Raw genomic sequence first — 20,792 nt, 5'->3', positions numbered from 1 at the left:
TTTGCCTCCTTTGCTAGCTCTGTGGCCTTGAAAGTCATGGAACTTCTGAGCCTCGGTTTTCTCATCTGTAAAATGGGGGTGATGATATGCTTTTCCTGTAGCACCACTGGGAAAGTGCAGTAGGTGAGTGGTGCTTTTAAATAATGGGACCCATGTGATTGCTAGTCTTGTCATTAGGGGGTCCCACACCTTCTCTCACAGCTCTAAGCTGAGACATGCACACTCAGCCCAGCCCTGGCTAAAGGAGTGGTTGGTCCTCTCCTTTCCTTCAGGACAGAGATTTCAAAACTTCCTTCAGCAGCTACTGTTTAACGAGCTTTCTGGTTGCTACAGAGCGGGTTTTCATACCTATTTCATAACAGGTATTCCAGGGGCAAAAGCTGCTCAGTGGGTGGCTACATTAGCCCGGGATATACTGACCAGCAGAAAGTGCTTCCTGCAGGACTAACACCAGCTCGAGGTGACTCCTTCCAGGCATTGAGAGCAGGTGGTACCCATGGCTGCCAGCTCCTGGGGTTGGAGCAGGCACATGCTGGCCTGGATGGGGCATGTTAGAACTTTGCCATATCAGCCTATTTGTCATGTTCTCTGCAACCCATCAGTTGCCCTCTGCCCCAGAGTTGAAAAAGGAAGCGTTATTGATTGTTTTTTATTCTGGCAGGGGGCCTAGCTTAGAGGTGGCTGGGGAGAGGGCTAATATTTGATCTCCTGTTTATTCTTTGGCATTGACTCTGTGATGTGGGCAAAGAGGATGTAGACGTGTTAAGGATAAGTGTATGACTTACAGCATTTTGTAAGAGGGTCTCTTCACCATAGCTGGAAATGATTCAGGTGGGGGCAGAGGGCAGAGAGAAAGCTTGCTGCTATCAGGGTGTGGGCAAGTAAGCATGGCATGAAGATGTAAATTCATCAGTGGTAGTCAGGGTGCCTAGTAATTGAACTAGAACTTAGCAAGATTTTGATCAGTATGTGCTGAACTGAAATAATAAGAAACAGTTGGAGTTACTTATATTTGAGAGTTTGTGATTCTTAACATTGCATGTGTGCATGCTTAGTTGTGTCCAACTCTTCGCGACCCCGTGGACTGTAGCCCACCAGGGTTCTGTGTCCGTGGAATTGTCCCGGCAAGAATACTGAACTGCAAATTCTAATGTAAGGAATCTTCCTGCTGCTGCTGCTGCTAAGTCGCCTCAGTCGTGTCTGACTGTGCGACCCCATAGACGGCAGCCCACCAGGCTACCCCGTCCCTGGGATTCTCCAGGCAAGAACACTGGAGTGGGTTGCCATTTACTTCTCCAATGCATGAAAGTGAAAAGTGAAAGTGAAGTCGCTCAGTCGCGTCTGACTCTTAGCGACCCCATGGACTGCAGCCCACCAGGTTCCTCCATCCATGGAATTTTCCAGGCTAGAGTACTGGAGTGGGGTGCCATTGCCTTCTCTGAAGCAATCTTCCTAGTTTCTCTCTAAGCTCACACAGCTTCAATTACCGATCACCTTTTTAAACAAAAGACCTTTGTTGGGTTGTATTATGCCTATTCTCATTAAGATGAATGTAGAAACACCAACAAATCCTTCCCCTTTGAAACAGTAGTTCCACCAGAATTAGTTTGTGAATTCCCCCACCCTTAGAACACCCTGCTGTGCATTGGGGTCTTGCGTTTGGTTTCTTTTCATAGTCAGGAAGCTAGGACAGAAATGACCTGTCGTAATAAAGATGTGCTCCCAACTTCAAGAGCAGGTTTGAATTGGAAATGTGGCATCTTGGGGTACCGACACTCTTTCACCATGAGGAGATCAGATGCAGGTGGGAAGTGGAGAAGAAAAGGCTGAAGGGAGGGTGTTAGTGTTTCTGTGGGGAAGTTTTTCTGTTCCTCCTTCTGAGAAGAGAGAGATGTGGAGGTAAGAACATTATTGCCTTGGTCTGGAGGGAAAGATCATTCCACAGGGGTCATGTCTATTGATTGTACTATAATGATTAATCCTCTATCTGTGGGGCATCTGGTGCTTGGCCTAGAGGGTGTTTGGGACAATCGGTTGAATGGAACACGTGCTTTGGCCTCTTGGGGCCGTCAGGTCAGTTCACAGTGCAAACCCCCCCAAACTGCCACAGTGAGGTGATTAAATAGAAATGGAGCTTCCTGGATCTTAATAGAACTCTTTTTTCTTTCTCCCAGAGCCTCCCACTTAAGAGAATTCTCTCAAACAAAGCCTACAGGAATTCTGTCCATCCCAAATCAGTGTGCAAATCACAGGTCAGAAGGTGCCCCAGACATTCTCTATCGTCTGTGCATGAAAGTGCTCTTTTTAAAGATAAGCATTGGATGTTGTTTTGGAGGAGTCTTTTTGGAAGTTGTGCTTTACTGAGAAAAGGAATTCCTCATTTTGTTTGGTTCAGTATACATTCTGGACTATAACTGAAAGATGAAGGATTTAGTCCTTTAAATTTTTACATTTTGGCCAAACGAAACAAAACCACCCTGAGTGTCGACCATTACTGAGTGATCGGTGGGCAGTGGGCAGGGCTGGCCTGAGGTCTCTCATCTGGCTTGGTTGGTGAAAAGAGAAGGATTCAGATTGGAGCCTTTTGTGACCTGGGTGACTATTTTGAAGCTTCTCTTTAGATGCTGCTGCTTATGAGCAAGCAACTATTCTCTAGAATCACTTTTATTTTCGGGGCCTGAGTTTGCCTCTAAAAAAACAAATGAGGTTTTAATGTCCAACTTCTCCTGTGGTTCGTTACCAAAGAGAGGCATTTCTTGTTTGCTCAGATGGGCTGAAAGCTTTTGCTTCTGCTTGAACAGCCCCAGGAGTCAGGCATCTGAGAGATGAGCATGATAGGTTTTTCTGGACTTCCTCTTGAAGTCAGGTTTTTTAATGGTGAAAGTTGATAAAACCATCAACATTATTACTGTGGACATCTTTCCATGTCTGTGCGTAGCTTTTTGCTTCAGTCTTTCTAGTGGTCTGTATATTGTCTGTTGTGGACGTAAGTTATATAATCGTCCCCTTTTGCTGAGTATTTAGCTTATGTTCATCTTTTGCTTTCCAGTTACAAGAGAGGCTCCACTGACAAACTTTGCTCACACCTGTTTGTTGGCCACCTAGGTTAATTAATATTTTTCTAGGACCTATTTCTAGACGTAGATTCACTGGATCTTTTTGGATACCAACATCTTCATCCTAAACAGCTTCATTCTGAGCACTGCTGTGTTTGGGGACTCCCCCATGGTTTGGTGGTTTTTTTTTTTTTTTTTTTAGCTTTTTTGCAAATCATTTGGGGGAAAAAAAAAATCTAAATCAGAGTTCCACCTGTGTATTAAGAGAGTATATTTCGGTCCTGGATTTTAACATTTCCAACATCCTCTTCCCATGAAGGGGAGCCAGCTCTGCAGACACCAGCTGATAACCTTGTATTCCTGAAAGATGTTGCATGGACTCTAGCAAGTGGCAGGGTGCTGAGGCTCAGTGATGGAGCTCCCCAGCATGACTGTGCTCAGCTGTGTTTACCCCAGCTCCTCAGGAGGGAGACTGACGTCTGAGTTTTGCATCAGCCTGAAAACCAAGCACAATACAGGCAGGGACCTTGTGCCTGGTGAGAGGAAAGCCTTCATTTAGTCAACTGGACAAGATAAACATGCTTAACTAATGGAGAAGGCGGCTTTTCCAGGATCCCTGGGACTAGATCTCACCCTGAGATTGCCACCTCTGCCACGATTCTTTAAAAAAAAAAAAAAAAAAAGAATTAAGGTAATATATACATAACATAAAGTGTGCCATTTTAGCCGTTTCTGAGGATACAGTACAGCATCATTAAATACAGTCGTTACTGTACCACTCTCCATCTCGGAACTTTTTCATCGTCCCAAAGCCTTTTCACAAAAGAAAGGGCATGTTTGAACCTAAAGTTGGCATACCTTTGTGGCTGCCAAAGCAGTTTCACATCCAGTTTAACTTTTTGAAGACACAGAAATCAGGGTATCATAAACATTTTGGGTGTAAATAGCACACGGCCCCGCTCCCGTAATTTGCCCAAGAAGACTTAAATTGACACCCAGCTGGTAGAAGCCACTCAACTCCCAGCCAAATAATACCGTCTATGACATTAATTAGGGAAGGCACCATGCCTCCGCCTGCTTTGGGCTTCCCAGTGCATCCAGCCTCAGCCAGCGCTTCACCCTGCATCTCCACCTCATCGAGCAAGCACAAAGGAATTAGTGGTGTTTTGCTTCTAGCATTTCACATAGCACAGCCTCCCTAAGTCACTGAGGAACCTCAGTGCTGGGGAGAACATTTTGGCTTTTCCCAAACCAGCTTGCTCCCTAGACTTTGCTCTCTGCAGAGACACACGTATGTTTTGGAGGAAGTTGGCTCTCCAGGCCACTTTGTCTAGAACCCCCAGAATCAGATATCCAAGCAGGAGGAAGATGAGGGTACATGTAGAATGGAAAGAGAGCAGCAAACTAGTCACCTTCCACCAAAGTGCGTTTTTCCTTTTTTTTTTTTAAAGTAATTTCTGATACCCATCATCCCCCAGTCCTTTCTGGAAGATGACAAGCAAAGTCCTGGCTACAGATGCGTTGACTATTTCTGAGACACCAGCAATCCTTCTCATCCTATGTCCTAACTGTCCCTTTTCCTCCAGATTACTTTTTGGTTCTGACCTCCTTTCGTGCCAGTCTCTAGATGCTGGAGGAAGCTTAGGGAAAAGAAAACCCAGAACCTAGTTAGATGTAGCCTGGCTGGTTAGAGGGCATTCAGCAGAGTCTTGACAAGGCAATGAACTCATTCTACTAATTGTAATTCACGTGAGGTCTTTAGCAGGTTCTTGGGCTCCTCAAACATCAGAGGCTTTTGATCGGCTCTCCTAATAACCAGGCCTCATGCTAACTGGTTTAATGCGGGTTTTTTTGTTTTGTTTTTGTTTTTTATGCAACAAAAGCCACCACTGCCTACTCTTGAGAAAAAAAGCAAGGCTAGGCTTTAGGAGCAAGAATTCTCAGTTGTTTTCACGTGTCCTCCAAGTTGCAGAATGTTCTTTCCCTATTCAGCCCCTTGGAGTTGCTAAGAAACTGCCATTTCAGAGGAGGGGTAATTCAATTTTGATTTTAATTTAAAGACAGGGCAGGCAGGGTTCTTCACGTTCCTGAAATGAATGGGTGCCCGAGAAGGAGGAGGCTCACTCTTTCCAGATCGGTCCTGGGCATGCACCGTGATTGGAGTCTCTCGGTGTTTTGCCGCCAGAGAGTGTGGCTTTGAAATGGTTCTTTGTGGCAAGCGCTGCTGAACTTTGTGGAGAAATACTTAGAAGACCAGTGTGTGCTGGGAAACCGGCGACTCCGGGCTTGATTAATTTATAGGTGTAATTTAAGAAGCTGGTTCTCCTCCTGATCCTGGGGATGTGTATTTACGGAGCCCATGGACAGGAGGCCTCTCTGCCCAGTGGACGTTCTTTATGGCCTTTGCTATGTTAAAGCAAAAGTTGTAGATCTCTTACAAGCAAACCTATTATTATGTCCAGAGGAGGGACGGGCATGTTATAAAGTTTCAAATGGTCAATTAACAAAGATTTATTCTTTGTCACTCAGGTATTTTCTCTCTCTCCTTCTCAATAATTACCCCTTGGAATGAAACAGGCTGTTTTCTTCCTGCAGCCTTGGTCCCAGCTCCAGAGTAGGATTTGAGAGAGCCTGTCTCAAAATTTAGACTCTCAGCAGCTGGGCCTTCTGCTTTGGTAAAGTCGACTCTTGGCGTACTTGACAAAGGGAGAATACGGGGGAGAGAATGTGTGTTTTAAAGCACTCCAGGCTGTGCTTACTACACGTTTATTTGGTGGAACCTCATTCCAGCAAGGCAGCCAACTGTCCCATCGGCCGCAGCCGCACCCTTTGGACTGCCTTCCGTTCTGTCTAAATTTGGAGCTTACGCAGGGACCTCAGGATCTCTACTGTAAGGGTGCTCATCTTCTTTCCAGCCCATGCACTGTGCATCAGCAACCTGCTGAACTCAGAATATGTATTTTTAAACATTTCAGTAAAAACACAGATATGAGATGCCTGTTGGCTTTTCTGTACATGTATATTGCTCCCCTTATAAAGAGCAAAATCTGGTTTCTATAATATCTGAGCGTTAAACATGCTGTGAGAGACCCCTTGCCTAAAAGGAAATCCTTCCTGGTAGAGGAGATATGACTTCTGTGATTACAAAAGAACAGGAGATGGGCCAGCTCTGGGTTTTATTCTTTCATCCAAAGATAATTCATCGACTGATTCTTTTTATGGGCTTCCCTGGTGGCTCGGTGGTAAAGAATTCTGCCTGCCAATGCAGGACACGTGGGTTCGATCCCTGGTCCAGGCAGATCCCCGGGAGGAGGAAATGACAACCCACTCCACTATCTTGCCTGGGAAATCCCATGGACAGAGGAGCCTGGTGGACCACACAGTCCATGGGGTTGCAGAGTCGGACACGATTTAGCAGCTGAACAACAACAAATTCTTTTCATATCAGCTTGCTGCCCCCAAAAGTTGCAGACCCAAGGGCATTGGAGTACCCCCAAGGCTGAGGAGAGCACGTTCGCTCTTGGAGGGGCTTCATGCCCACTGTCCTGGCCCTGGCCCTGTCTCGCTTTCCCAGTGCCTGCTGGCCTGGGCCTCGGAGGGACTGCCCGCTTCCTGGGGGCTGCCCCCCAGCCTGCTCTCCTGCCGGCCATCTGCACCCTGCGTTCACCTCAGTTTTTCAGAAGTTAGAACGGGAGTCCAGGTGCTGTCATCCTCTCACTGGTGATCCCCGTTCTTGGGGGTCTGATGGACACAGGGAGGAGTGGTTGCTGAAGGATCTGAGAAAGGGGAACGCCGTTCTTGGCAGAGCCTGCCATCCTGGGATCTCTTCCAAGATGCTTCAGGCCTCGTTCTCCGACTTGTTTAAGGGCAGAGAATAAGGTTGCAAAGGAAATCAAAGCCTGATGTGGAGAAACGAAACATGAGGCCTACTGACTTTTTAAAAACATTTTAAATAACATTCTCTAAGGTTTCATTTTATACTGAAGGCAGCTGTAATAAGTTTTGGAAGGCGGTGTAAGGTTTCGATTACAGAGCGATCCAGCTTGCAGTTTTTGTACCTAAAGTGAGAAAGGGCCGAGGGGGAGAGGGGGTGGCTCAGAGGTTATTTTGTATAAGGTGAGAAAATTTGAAAGGATGAATTCACCACTGTAAGCGGTAACATTTGGTATGCTGTAATTTGCAAATGCAATAACATGAAACCATTGCGAAGATGGTGCTTTTTTCTTTTCTTTTTTTTGGGTGAACATAGTCCGGATAGCAATGGAATAACTTAATAACTGGAGCACAGCAGCACGTTGACCACAAGTAAAACAAGACTGCAGCTCCATCGTGGGCCCTGCCAGTGTTGCCCCAGTGATGAAGTTCTCTGCTGAAGCCTGGCGCAGACCAGGGCTGCGGTGCCGTATGAAAGCCCTCATTGTTCACGGCATCATTATTTGGTATTACATGCACAATGTTTGCTTGTGAAACGATTTATGAGAAACAAGCATGTTGAAGAAAGGGGACTTGGTTTGAAATTCAGTTGATCTGGCTTATGACATTTAAGATTTTATAGTACCTTTGTTTCTAAGAATAAATATTTAGGTCCACTGTAAATATTTATCTTTAGAACACGCAAACACACGCGTGCAAAACTGGAAAACTGAGCCAGAGAAGGAACTGATACCTAACATTCAATTCTCTGTGGGAAGGAGTAAAGCGCCTCAGTATTTGATAGGTGCAAAGGAGCGTGTTTTGTGAGCTTGGCCGGCAGTGTCCAGCCTGCGGGACCAGTGCCCCTTGGGCTGTTAAGTCTCTTAGGAGGAGGCCTGGTGGGGAGAGTGTGTGTGGACTTAACTCTGTTCTTTTCACGTGCATGGGGTAAGCTGGGGTTGAACCAGAGCGCTGTCCCTATTGGCCTCTGGCAGGTCCCTCTGCATCCACCTGGCCACCAGGCCTGACCAGGAGGCTCACAGTGGCGCATCACTGGGATGGCGTCTTAGCCAAGCAGTGAGTGTTTCTAGTGATGCTTGAAAGGATTCCAGCTTTGGGATTTTCTGCCCCCACGACTAGGAGCCTCGACTTCCGGGCTCTTTGCTTTGCCCATGTGGGTGAAACCATGGCAAATGAATGCCTTCTTTGGGCTCTGCAACCCTGTCTTTTTAATGCAAAAATAAAGGTGTTTGTGAAGTGATGGAAGATTCTAGAATGAAATGTGCTAAAGAGTAACTGCTGGCACTTTTTCTTTTCTTTTTTTTTAAGTTTTTAAAGGCTAGCCACAGGCTTACGCAGTAAAATCAATTTGCACATGGTCTGGCTCCTGTCCAACAAATTCCACTAAATGACATTTTAATCTGAAAGCCCCAATATAGAAAGGCTTAGATAGCTGTCGTTTTAATTTGCTGTTTCCAGTGCGATGCTTAAGGATGCTCAGGCGTGGTGTGGAGACATCTTCGGTTTATCGAGCTGGTTGGGATGTCCTCATTTCCCTTGGTGATGTTTTAGGCTGGAGGTTAAAGGCAGCAGTACCCACAGTGTGGGGAGGGAGACAGGAGCAGGTACGTGCAGGTAGGTGGGCATGGGGTGATATTGGTGCATGGACTCTCTTTCTGTGTGTGACTCTTGACCAAGCTGCTGTGTAGCGAGGCTCTGGTCCATTTGTGATTCTGTGGACTATCTTTGTAGACAAGGTCATGCAGCAGGCTGGTCTGTTACTTGATTCTTGAGGAACCTTATGTAGTCGTTCCTGCATCTTGATGCAGTTGCCTCTGCAGGGTTTCTGCAAAGACCACCCCTGAACTGGAAAGTTTCCCTAGAGAGACGCAGACAAGCGAGGGTGGAAAGTAATTGCTGGCTTACCCACTGTGGGGCCTCCTTTAAGACGGTCTGAGACGGTGCCGGGATTTGTGAACCAGTGTTGCTTTGTGTTTCTTTTGGTGCCACATCTGAGTAAGCTGAGGAGCGTCTGCCTGTGCGTCTAGCATGGGACAGACAGTGACCCGGAGTACTTACAGGGAGGTGAACGGGGCGTGGGACAAAGAATGACCAAATGGAGTGAATTCCACAGCAAAGGGATGAAACCAGTTGTTCGTTACTTTGGGCTTTAGATTTTAATTTATTTTCCTTTCAAAACAAGGGCTGTAAATCTTCCCCAGAGCATCTTAGAAAGGTGCGGGGAGACACTGCCTATAGATGCCATTTTGGAATTCAGGGTGACCTCAAAAGTTAGTCCCTGAGATGTTAAGCTGATGATCAAGGTGAGTTTCTGAAATGGTCCCAAATGAAATAAGTGAAGAGGCACTCTTTCCCTCACCATTTGTCTTTTAGATCCTCAAAATAAAATCTTATTCTTGTTCATTAGGTGGCCATGGACAACAATGACTCGAGAATGTAGTTAGGTTCTTTTCTCAGCTCTCTAAATAAGTACTCTTTTTACAAGGGTCGCGCTCCAGCCGTCTCCTTTGAAGTCGTTTTTTGTTATGCATCGGGCCATGGTGTTATTTCAAAAGAGTCAGCCAGCAGACTCAAGGCCTTTTTGGCTTGAGTTCACTAGCAGCCTTCTGGACAACACGACTTATTTGTTCATCTCTCCGTGTCCCGTCCCCGCTCCCCCTTCCTTCTGTGTCTCCACCAGAGCGATCACCACACCGGCCCATCCTCCAAGCCGGGCTGCCGGCAAATGCCTCCACTGTGGTTGGAGGCGATGTGGAGTTTGTCTGCAAAGTGTACAGCGATGCCCAGCCCCATATCCAGTGGATCAAACACGTGGAAAAGAACGGCAGTAAATATGGGCCCGACGGGCTGCCCTATCTCAAGGTTCTGAAGGTGAGCAAGTTCTGAATCCAAAGATACCCACGACTGGGTTTCCCCTGATGAGTTTGGCCGCAGGTTCATTGATTTCCTTTTGAGTTTGAGAAGATGACTCTTGTATGTGTTCAGCACAGAGTGTGTTTGAGAATTAGCAGATCATTAGGCTTGCTAATAAAATCTCAGGAGGGAGCCATGGGGCAGTGGGAGGACTACTAAAGTTGGAGTCAGAATAGTTGAGCTGTTTATCAGCCCAGAGATCTTAGATGAGATGTTTAGGCTTAGCTGCACATCTATAAAAGTGGGGATCGTGATAGTATCTCCCCCACAGGGCGCTGTGCAGATCAGTGGATTGGAGTAGCTGGAAAGAGCATTATAAACTCTAGGTGTTGTCGCAACGTTTATTGTTCCACTGACGTTGTTTTTTCTTAATATGATGTTAGGATCAGATTTTAGTAGCCACCTTTTAGAAACAATTTAGATTTTCCTTTTAAAAGAAATCCCGTAACCTTTGAAGTTCTTTCACACGTGGTTTAGATGATAAACTTGAGAAGGTATTTCTGCACACGTGAAATGTAGAACAAGGAAACCTTTTTCCCCATGGAGTTCTTCTTTGGTTCCTTGCAAGACCCAGTTTTAATAGCACCAGCCTCTTTATTTTTTAGATCTGTCTTGCTCTTCAAGATGGTGATAGCAACCGGTAGCTGAGTCTGCATAAATACTTCTGAGCACACTGCCTGACACATCTCCCACATTGAGCTGCTCATAGAGAATGTCCTTAAGAAGAACAGTCTTCCAGTAGAACCATAGGTAGCTTAGCTCAAAACATTAAACCACCAAAGTGTGCTCTCCAGCTACAAACACCCAGGATCCAAAAAGCTGGAAAGAGATGCTCCGCTTGGGGAACTGTGGGCCCTTTCTTCAAGGGAATTGATCACACCCTCCCTCCCCTCTCCACTGGGTCACTTCCACTGTCCACCAGTTGACTTATTTTTCTTCCTTCTAAACCCACAGCCCTTTGATGCTGCTGTTTAGATGAGATGGAGGTGGTTTTTTGGTGGTGTGTTGGTGGTGGGACCTTGTGAAGTCCTTCCGGGTTGGCCGTTATATTGTTCTCCTGTGTCTATTCCAGCACTCGGGGATAAATAGTTCCAATGCAGAAGTGCTGGCTCTGTTCAATGTGACTGAGGCGGATGCTGGGGAGTATATTTGTAAGGTCTCCAATTATATAGGGCAGGCCAACCAGTCTGCCTGGCTCACTGTCCTGCCAAAACAGCAAGGTAACAACGTTTTTGTTTGTTTTTTTTTTTTTGGTTTTTTTTTTTTAAAAGAAGGCTGGATATAGAAGCTGAAAAGACCTGGTGCTTTGGGAGATTGCAAGCAGCTTATAGGGTGATTCTGTGGTCTTGGTATATTCATCATAATCTTTCTTCCGTGATGCAGCTGGTAGGATGCCAGCAGCCATGGAAAAATACCCACACATGTTCAAAGCGCTTGCTCTAATTTCTTTTGAAGATTGCCCTTCGCCCCCCACCCAGTTTTGAAGTTGTTCCTTCTGGTTTTTCTTGTTCAGGCTGCACATCTCCCATCATTGTTGCACATCAGCACTGTTGCAGACACACACCAGTGTGCCTGTTGCGCGTGGCATTTGCATAACAGCAGAATTTGATACCTTCCCAACCGCAGATTTTTAGAGAAATATCATTGGTTCAACAGAGCACCGTTTTCTCTGTTACCTAATTGATACTTACAGAATACTGTCCTTGACCTTGTTATCCCAAGTTCAAGGATATCCCATCTCCGTGAATAAATGTACTGCTGACTGGCTATTAAAGACAGTAGATTGCTTTTCTCAGTTTTTCATATGAAAGGGACATGAGTCAGTCATGTCTGACTCTTTGCGACACCATGGACTGTAGTCCACCAGGCTCCTCTGTGGAATTATCCAGGCAAGAATACTGGAGTGGTTAGCCATTCCCTTCTCCAGGGGATCTTCCTAACCCAGGGATCGAACCCGGGTCTCCTACATTGCAGGCAGATTCTTTACTGTCTGAGCCACCAATTTGTCATGATTTACATGCAAATGTTTTTGTTGCAAAAAGAAAAAAAAAGAGCCCAGTTTCTTTGCTATCAATATCATGTTTTCTTCCATTTTCTTTTAATGCAATGTATGTCAAGGTGGTTGTACAGGAGTAAAAGTAACCAGAGCCTAGTAACCAACACAGAACCCCACCCTGGTGGTTCTCACAGGCCTGGAAGGATATGCCAAGTATCCACTTGGACTAACCTGCAGTGTGCTGTCTTGCAATACAACAATTTAGACAGAGCCATCCTTTTTTCAAGGTGGGAGTCTGCAGCCAACAGGACCAGAACCCAGCTTGGACTTCTGGGTGCCCTACTTTTGGAAAATCACTCCTCCATCCAAAGCAAGCAAGCAAAGACCCAGAGAATGGATCTCTGTGGGTTGATTTTTCCATGCCTTTGATCGCATGCATGTATGTCTAGGTGGTGAAGCCGGTGTGGTGACGGGCCTGTGGAGGTGAGCTGCTCCGTGTTGCTCAGTGTCTCTTGGTTGTGGGCTTTGTGGATGGGCTGCGATTGGAATCTTCCGGTGGCCGGTACCCGCTGGAGGTCCCGGTGCAATGCCTCGTGGTTCCATGGCCCCCTCCACAATCATTCCTGTGTCGTCTAGCCTTTTCTCTTGCTTTCCTTGTTTTCTAGGCCGCCGGTGTTAATACCACGGACAAAGAAATTGAGGTTCTCTATATTCGGAATGTAACTTTTGAGGATGCTGGGGAATATACGTGCTTGGCGGGTAATTCTATTGGGATATCCTTTCACTCTGCATGGTTGACAGTTCTGCCAGGTATATACTGCTCTTTCTCTCCATGGTTTTTTCCCTCTTCTTGGTTGATTGCTATGAAATTAACACAGCTTCTGTTCTCAGGAATGGTCCCTTTTCCCCTCACATAAAGATTTTTCAAAATGTTTAAAATTACCCCCCTGGGAGAAGAAAGTTGCCTTGGAAATTCACTTGCAATGAGATCCCACCCGCGCATTTATTTATGATCAAGTGAAATTTTACCCTTCAAACCCCGAGAGATCTTATGTTTTTAGTGAGTTATTGAGTCAATGTGTAAATTCACCCATCCTGGTTTCTTTTAAGGAAGAAGTTGAAATCACTCTGTAAAATTCAAAGTGATTTTTCTCATTTCAAATTCCATTTTGTTAAAATCCCATATGTACTTAAAAAAATTTTTTTTGTTCCACTTCCTGTTTTTAATGAGATGTAAATAGATGGGTGTATGTTGAGGCTCCTGGGCAGAAATACCTCTGTGTGTAGGGTGTTCAGAAGCAGTGTGTTATCTACTTGGGGATCGGTGGCTTGCTGCATGATGTAATGGAACAGACTCTTAGGCTTTTACTGCAAAGCATGCTCTTGCCATCTTGGGCTTGATGTTATTTCTACCCTACAGAGAAATCAACATCACTGAAGCCCTCTTGCCTAAACACTGCCGCTGTCTAAATCTTTTAACTGACATCTCTACCCTAGTCAAGTTTTAACTACTATCTTCTTTAATACATCTGTCTCTTTGTCATTTCCTTTGTGAAACTGCATAGACTATGGTTTGCCAGCTCATAATGTTCCACTCCAGTTATTAATTCCTTATTTTTAGAGTTTGGTGCCTACCTGCATGCTTATATCTAGCAAAAATAAATTGATCATTTCATTTTGTGCTGTGCTGCTAAGAGTTTTGACTATCTTGCGAATAGTTTTCTGACTCAAATGTATAAGCTTTAAATAATGCCATTGCATTCATTTTTCCTTTTGTTGTGAATCCGCTCTGAGTATTTGCTTTGCGACAGTGAGATGCCTCGTGTATTGAGCTTGCTTTTACTTGCAGTATTGCATTTTACAAGTGCCCGACTGGCACTTCTTAACCGATTTGCCTGACAGTACGAGCACATTAATTAAGAATGCAGTTTGAGAAAAGTACTATTTGGAAATACACTGCTTGTCGATTGATCATTGAGGACCAAGGAGGGAGCAGATTATTGGAAGTTAGTGTAAGAGTTTCTAACTTAAGCAGTTTTATGTGCCCTCACATGTGACATCATCTCTGTTTTTTCTTTAAAAGTTGTGACATGTGTATAACCAGATACACAAAAATTTAAATGGTTATTAAAGAATGTTACATACTTTTTATTGTATAGACATAATGATTCTGTACTATAACCAATTCAGTCTTTATTATTAAAAGCATTTGTTTAGTTAAATAATCTACTGGACTATATTTAGAAATATGAACCTTTTCCAACCAGCCCAGTAGATGAATAATTTTTTTGTTTGCTTTGAAACTGTGTTCTGGGCAAATGACTTGGTCACATCTTCCTTTGGAAGAGCTCACCCAAATAAGACAGAGGCATTCTTCCTTTAGAGACAAAAGTGGGCACGTTCATATTTAAGAATTTTTAAATGGTTTGCATCAGAGACCATCAAGGGAGAAGGCAGCCTTTTTGTCGTGGGTGTGGGTGACTGTCCTACCCTACCCATATGTCTTAACGGAATGTGACCTTGTAACCTGACCCTCGTATCTTGGAGTCAGCCAATCCATCATGATCTGGATTCTGGAGGTCCGTTGAGGTAGTGATAAGACACTACCTGGGCCCCAGTGGTAAAACAAGGAGCCCAGAGTTATTCACTTTTGTTTAGAAGAGGTGCACGGCAGGCCCACAGCCCATGCCTCTTGCAGCGCTGAGCTGTTGGGAGGCCCATCTTGCCTTGGGAATGATTGTCACTTTTTGATTTCCTGTAGTTACGCCAGGAAGCATCAGTGCAGTCTCCTAACTCTGTGGCCTGCTTATCTGTTCCTCTCCTGTGATCTGCAATCTAGCTCCTGTAAGAGAAAAGGAGATCCCAGCTTCCCCAGACTACCTGGAAATAGCCATTTACTGCATAGGGGTGTTCTTCATCGCCTGCATGGTGGTGACGGTCATCTTGTGCCGGATGAGGAACACAACCAAGAAGCCGGACTTCAGCAGCCAGCCGGCTGTGCACAAGCTGACCAAGCGCATCCCCCTGCGGAGACAGGTAACAGAAAGTAGATAAAGAGTTTGAAGAACTTTACCACTCCCCAAGCCCAGCCAGCTCTTGGGTCTCTTCCTCTGCTTCTGTGCTTCTATTTTGGGGAGCATCCCTGTGCTAGTGGTTCTGACCGGTCTCTTCGTGGGCGTCTGTCCAATCAGTGTCTGGAGCTTGGAAGGTCAAGTCCTGGTGCATTGGTAAGGTCAGCTGAGTCTAGTTCTGAGGGTGAGAAAGCCCAGTGGTGCGAGACTCTGAGCTCATCTGCAGGACTGGAAATAACCCAAGAGGTAACACCCTGCTGTGTTTGGTGGGACTCAAGTGCAGTGGCATAAGCCCTCGTTGTCCCTGTGATCAAATGCTTTTTTTGGCGATAGACTGATGCCTGTTGGAAAGGAAGGGATTCTGGTTTTCTTGGACTTACTTTTTTTGAAGTCAAGGTCAGAAACCTGTACCTGGAGGTGTCTGAACTACTACCCCATGAGGTCTGTCTTAACTGGATTTGGCTTCCACCTCTGATTCTTAAAATAGAATCCTGTAGTCCCCCCAGTGGCTCAGTGGTACAGAATCTGTCTGCAGTGCAGGAGATGCAGGTTCCATCCCTGAGTCAGGAAGATTCCCCGGAGGAGGAAATGGCACCCCACTCCAGTATTCCTGCCAGGAAAATCCCACGGACAGAGGAACCTGGCAGGCTGCAGTCCATGGGGTCGCATGACTGAGCACGCACACACACACATGCCTATAATATGTTCTGATTAGGTGTTCCCATGAGCGTGACTGTGGATTTGGTGGCAGAATGATTTGTATATTGAACGGGCAACTAGTTGTTGTTACCCTCGAGCTTGTTAACCTCAGTTTTGTTGGTTGCTTTTTGATCGTCTGTGCCTCCCGGTGGGTTTACTTTTGCTTCAGGCAAATGGGACAAGTTGGAGCCAACACCTCTGCCTTAAACCAAAGCCTGGCACAGCTGGTGGGGCTGGAAGTGCTCGCGAAGGTGGAAGGGGAAGGCAGGTGTGAAGGCAGTGTTTCCAAAAGTATTTAGTACTTGATTCCAATAAGGACATGAGTTTTGAAACAGTGAGGAAAATGGCTAACTCACAGGCTCTAACTCGGTGTGTACAGCACGCTTGTTAAAATGGCAGATTCCTTACTTGTAGCCCCAGAGATTCTGGTTGAGTAGGTTTTGAAGAGGACCAGGAATCTGCATCTGAAGTAAGTCCTCAGATGATTCTGAAATGCACTCTGAGAAACTCTGGATTAATCCCAGCCTGACTGCAGGTGGCAATGATATTTTCTGGACAAGGCATTAGGAAACATTAGGAACCAGTTGGTCAGCAGTGGTTTTGGCACAGATATGGCTGTTCTCAGCCCAGCTCCGAACTCTGGGCTGAATGGGTCCTTGTTGACTTCGTTGAATCTATGTTTCAAGCAGGTCTTTCTAAATGGAGGCTAAAAAAAAAAAAAAAAAAAAAGTGGAGGCTGAGGGTAGCATTTGGAGTGTGTCAAGTATAGGGCAGTGCCCACATGGTCTTAAGAGTGGCAGCAGGGTGAGGCAGGGGAGAAAGTTGTCATTGGTTCCCCCTGCCTCCAAGAATGCTGTTTTATTAAAGTGGCACATTGTCTCTCGGGGCTTCCCTGGTGACTCATCGGTAAAGAATTCGCCTGCAACGCAGGAGATGCAGGTTTGATCCCTGGGTTGGAAAGATCCCCTGGAGGAGGGCATGGCAGTCCATTCCAGTGTTCTTGCCTGGAGAATTCCATGGACAGAGGAGCCTGGTGGGCTACAGTCCATGGGGTCTCTGAGAGTCGGACACAACTGAAGCGACTGAGCATATCTTTCTTGGGGCCAGGGAATTGATGATGAGGCCACTTGCCTGACTCTGGGAGAGTTCAGTCTTAAGATGACTCTTATAACATGGTACCTTCAGTGACTTTCAGGTGGTGTGGCCGCCCCTCCCCGACCCTCAGGACCATTTTTTACAGCCATTTGGACCATTTTTACAGCTACTATCTTGAGATCCTGACTCTAGGGACTTGAAAGAGGGAGTGGTATTCCCATCTCTATTATTTTTTTTTTCTAATAGGGAAAAATGCTACCTTCTGGAAGAAACCTTTAATTTGGTGTAGCTAGACCATTGTCCTGTAATTATTTCATCATACTTTTTTTTTCTGCAGCTGTTATAGTGCTCTTCTTTTTATTTCATATAGAAGAAGCAGATGCCTTTAAAATCCCCTTGACTCAGCTCTGGTCTTTGTGCTTTTTCTCCCTGGCTGACTGGTGTTCTTCATTGTCCATCTCAGTCTAAGTTGCTCCTTTCTCCTCTCCTTCCCTGTGTGTAACTGAAGGCAGCATTCTAGTTCTTCCTCTTTGTTTATCCCTCCCGCCCCTCCTTTCTTCTTAATTTTCTGAGTGCTTAGTCTAACACAGGTTTCATGCAAGACATGGCCTGTGGCCTTTGCCAATGGCTCCAAAGTTATTTGGGGGCCTTCATTTGAGATGCAATGGCCTTGTGTTTCAGTAGGGTCAAATAGTGTAAGAGAAGCAGTAGAAAGTGGGCAGGTACCAGTCCCCTGGAAAAACAAATCTCTGGGCGTTTATTTGGGGGGATGTTGACACATCTCAGCTGCACATGTGGGACCCACTGATTCTTCACAAAGAGCCATTCGTCCATAATGAGCATGGCCCCTTTGGTGGAAGAATGTTTATCAGATACCTGGATAAAAGAGGGTTATTGGACTGTGGCTGGAATGAAAAGCCCCAGAAAGGCCTGCAGATACGTTGATGACAGAGAGCATACCACAGGGATGCCAGGCATGCCTTTACCTGGCGACAGGTAAGCTGTAATTAGATGTCTTGGGGATGGACTGTTCCTCAGTATTTCCTAGGCACTTGCCGTCCTGCATGTGCCTGGAATTTCATCTTCTTGGCCCTGATCCTTGCCCCTCCCAAGACATGCAGAGACCACATCTCACTAGATCCATCGTTGCTCCCTTTTTAGAACAAGAGCAGGTTTTAAAAAAATTGTTTTATCCTTTTGTGGATTTTTTTTGTTGACATTTACTAACATGTACTGGACTTACCAGTGTAAGACCAACATACGAGTTTGTTATTTGTTTTTGACACAAAAATATTTTTCTCTGGTACCAAAGAAGAAATTCCTTGTGATCATTTCCTGGTAACCATGAGTTTGTTGAGGCTCTTTATGGATTTTGATGTTTGGGGAAAGAGAAATAGCTTTTTGGTGGGGGAGGTGGGTGATGTAGGGCGTCTCCCCATTTCCTTTGGCAGGGATCCTTCCGTGTTCTGAGCTGGGTCTCAGACAAGGGGACCAGCAAGAGCCAGCCCAGAGAGGGTAGTCTGCCCGAGCCTGTTGGCTATTGTACAGGTCTCCAGGGCTGCTAGTGGATGGTGTGGCCATTGGGAAGTCTTCCTGACACATCCATGAGTTGCCGGGTGGGCTGTACTTTTCGTGTGTTGCACACATTAGTTCTGTGGGGGCAGAGAGGTGTGAAAGGAAGTGAGCTGTTTGTTCAGGAGGTAGGCAGCATTGCTGGGTTTGTTGAGTTGGTTTCTCAGTGAGCACGTCCAGGTCTTTTTCGAGAGCCAGACTCTTCCGTAGGGCGGGATGGAGATACACTTGCATCAGCAGATAACCCCTCACATGCATGCACCTCATGCTGGCTCACCACCAGCATCTCAGGACGGGGCAGCAGGGTTGGTTTTTGGTTTTGTTTTTTTTTTTTCTTTCCCCAGACTTTAATTTCACCCTCTTGATTACTGGTACAGATAGATCAAAAACCAGAGAAAAATCAAGGTCAGACAAGGTCATGTTTTATAACAGTATCTTTGAGGCAAAGGACACATTCCCAGGGACATCGTGAATGGGTCAAAGATGGCATGTGTGGTTTGGGAGCCAGTTCTGGGGGCCGTGTTATGAAACCCACTGAATTCTGTGAAGGGCAGGCCCACATCTAGAAGCGCATTTGCTGCCTAGCAGCTAAACAGCGTGATCTTGGAACAGTCTCTGTATTTTGGTCATTCAGGTGGTCTAATGGAACTGGCTGGTTCCAGCAAGCATGTAGGTAATCGGATGGTCATGGATGGCTTAACTGGAATTTGCCCTTGCATGTGGGCGCCTGGCCCCCACTTGGCTGTTCTCTCCTCTCAGCTTCCAGAAGACACGAAGTTCAGCTAAGATCAGACCTGGGTTTGGGCCGATGAGACCGGTCGGGGTTTGATAGAGTTTCTCTGGGGAGAGGTTTGGGGAGGCAGAGACTTGCTAAAGGAGGAAAGTAAGTGTCAAATTAGCTCCCCTGCCTGTTTACCTAAAATTTGTCATGGAAGGAAAACAAATCCTCCCTTCCCCCCATCCCTTGACCCTTTATCTCATCCACCAGCTCTAGGTGGTGAAGGCACTTTGTTTGCTATTGGGGAGTGATAGGCGGTACTTACAGCATCACTGTGTTAGCTCTGGGGCCTCGTGCTCTGGTTTGAGAATGTGGATCCGTGGACTGAGCGTCAGAGGGTTTCTATACCTCTGCCTGCCCTGTTCTCTGCAGGCCCCCCTCTCATTGATGAATCAAATCTAGTATCAAAGGACAACACAATGTCTTGGTGGCCCTTTAAAAAGAAAAGAAAAAAAAAAAAAAAAAAAACCCGCTTCCTTACCTAATCTCCTTTATGTGCTGTGGAAATAGGAGAAAAAACACATTTGGTTAAGAGCTTGATTTATGGCACGAGGAATTTATGGTAAAGAGATTCCGGAGAGAGAGGAAGCTGAGTGGAGACTGTGGCAAAACATGATGGAAAAGAGCCTGCCAGGATTTGGGAGTGGGGAAACAGCTTATTTTAGAGTGTTAGTGTTTATTGTTTTAAGTAACTCAGTGATCACTATCTCTGGGATCTTTTAAAATCAGAGGAAAAGGAAACCTGGAACTGGAGGAGCATATCTGAGAGGGAAGGTTTTGATTTTGTTCCCACCTCCCCCCCAAAAAAAGAGTGATTACCTGTGTTGCAGAAGCAGGATTCAGAATGAAATTCAGTGGAATTCCTTAGAGAATGTGGTCCAAAAGAGAGAAGCTCTAGAAACACGGTGTTCCTCAGAGGAATTGCCTGCAAGGGATTGGGCCAGCCCTGCAAACACGTTAGCGCTCAGAGTAAGATGGAATGAAGAGAAAGCCAGTCATGTTTTACAGTCCCAGAGGGGATTTTAAAAGCATAGTAAAATGCATGGAGGTAAAATTATGATATACCTTCTGTAGACAGAGGGATTGAATTCTGTCGATTCTTCCACTCGGGACATTTTCTTCTCTTTTTTTTCTCTTTGTGTATTTTTTTTTTTAAACAGAAGTATCTTCCAGATCTGTCCATGGAATCTAAACCTCTGCCCTTAATCTGAACAAAGTTTCCATAACCTTCATCCTAGTGACAGCAACAAAGTTGGGGAAGGTTTTCCATTTTCAAAGCTTTCTCATTAAAACCTTGTGGGAGACACTCTGTCTGTGGGGGAAGATGTGTATGGGTGTGAACTCTTGTCACGGGTTTGTGCAAAGATTCCTCTGGGGTCACAGGTTAGCCGCGGAGCAGTTAACTTCTGACTGAATGCTTCGTTTTTCTTTCTGAGGCAGCCACTAAGCCCTATTTGTCATGAGGGCTTTCTTAACTCTCCAGCTCTCCTCCTGCCCTGGGACTGTCCCCTGACTCCTTAATTTCTGAGGCTTGCTCTTCTGCCCACTGGACCCCTCCAGCCCTACCCACCCACCCTGGCTGTGAGCAGAGGGTCTCATCTGTCAAACCATTAAGGCAAATCCTACCCGTAATGCGGTGGAATTGCTTTCTCCCTGCTGCATGCCGTCTGACAGACAGC

General features: G+C 45.7%; 1 protein-coding gene across 25 annotated transcripts in view; it reads left to right on the top strand.

The window, feature by feature from the left end:
* Window positions 1-20,792, top strand: part of FGFR2 (fibroblast growth factor receptor 2) — a 107,031-nt gene that overhangs the window by 58,945 nt on the left and 27,294 nt on the right. For 9 of the 25 annotated variants that reach the window (XM_086378697.1, XM_086378689.1, XM_086378677.1 and 6 more), the window contains 3 exons: window positions 9,670-9,860; window positions 10,975-11,122; window positions 14,738-14,941. In XM_086378697.1, the coding sequence (XP_086234823.1) occupies window positions 9,670-9,860; window positions 10,975-11,122; window positions 14,738-14,941 (543 nt within the window). Of the gene's footprint in view, window positions 1-9,669; window positions 9,861-10,974; window positions 11,123-12,563; window positions 12,709-14,737; window positions 14,942-20,792 lie in introns of all 25 variants that reach the window. The other 16 variants (XM_086378698.1, XM_086378693.1, XM_086378704.1 and 13 more) reach the window with 4 other exon arrangements.

Source organism: Bos grunniens, chromosome 26 (genome assembly GCF_055505025.1).
Source record: "Bos grunniens cultivar Pamir isolate PY7600 chromosome 26, Bosgru_T2T1.0, whole genome shotgun sequence".
NCBI lineage: Eukaryota > Metazoa > Chordata > Mammalia > Artiodactyla > Bovidae > Bos > Bos grunniens.
The sequence above is the reverse complement of the archived record's forward strand: the minus strand, read 5'-3'. Positions and strand labels throughout refer to the sequence as shown.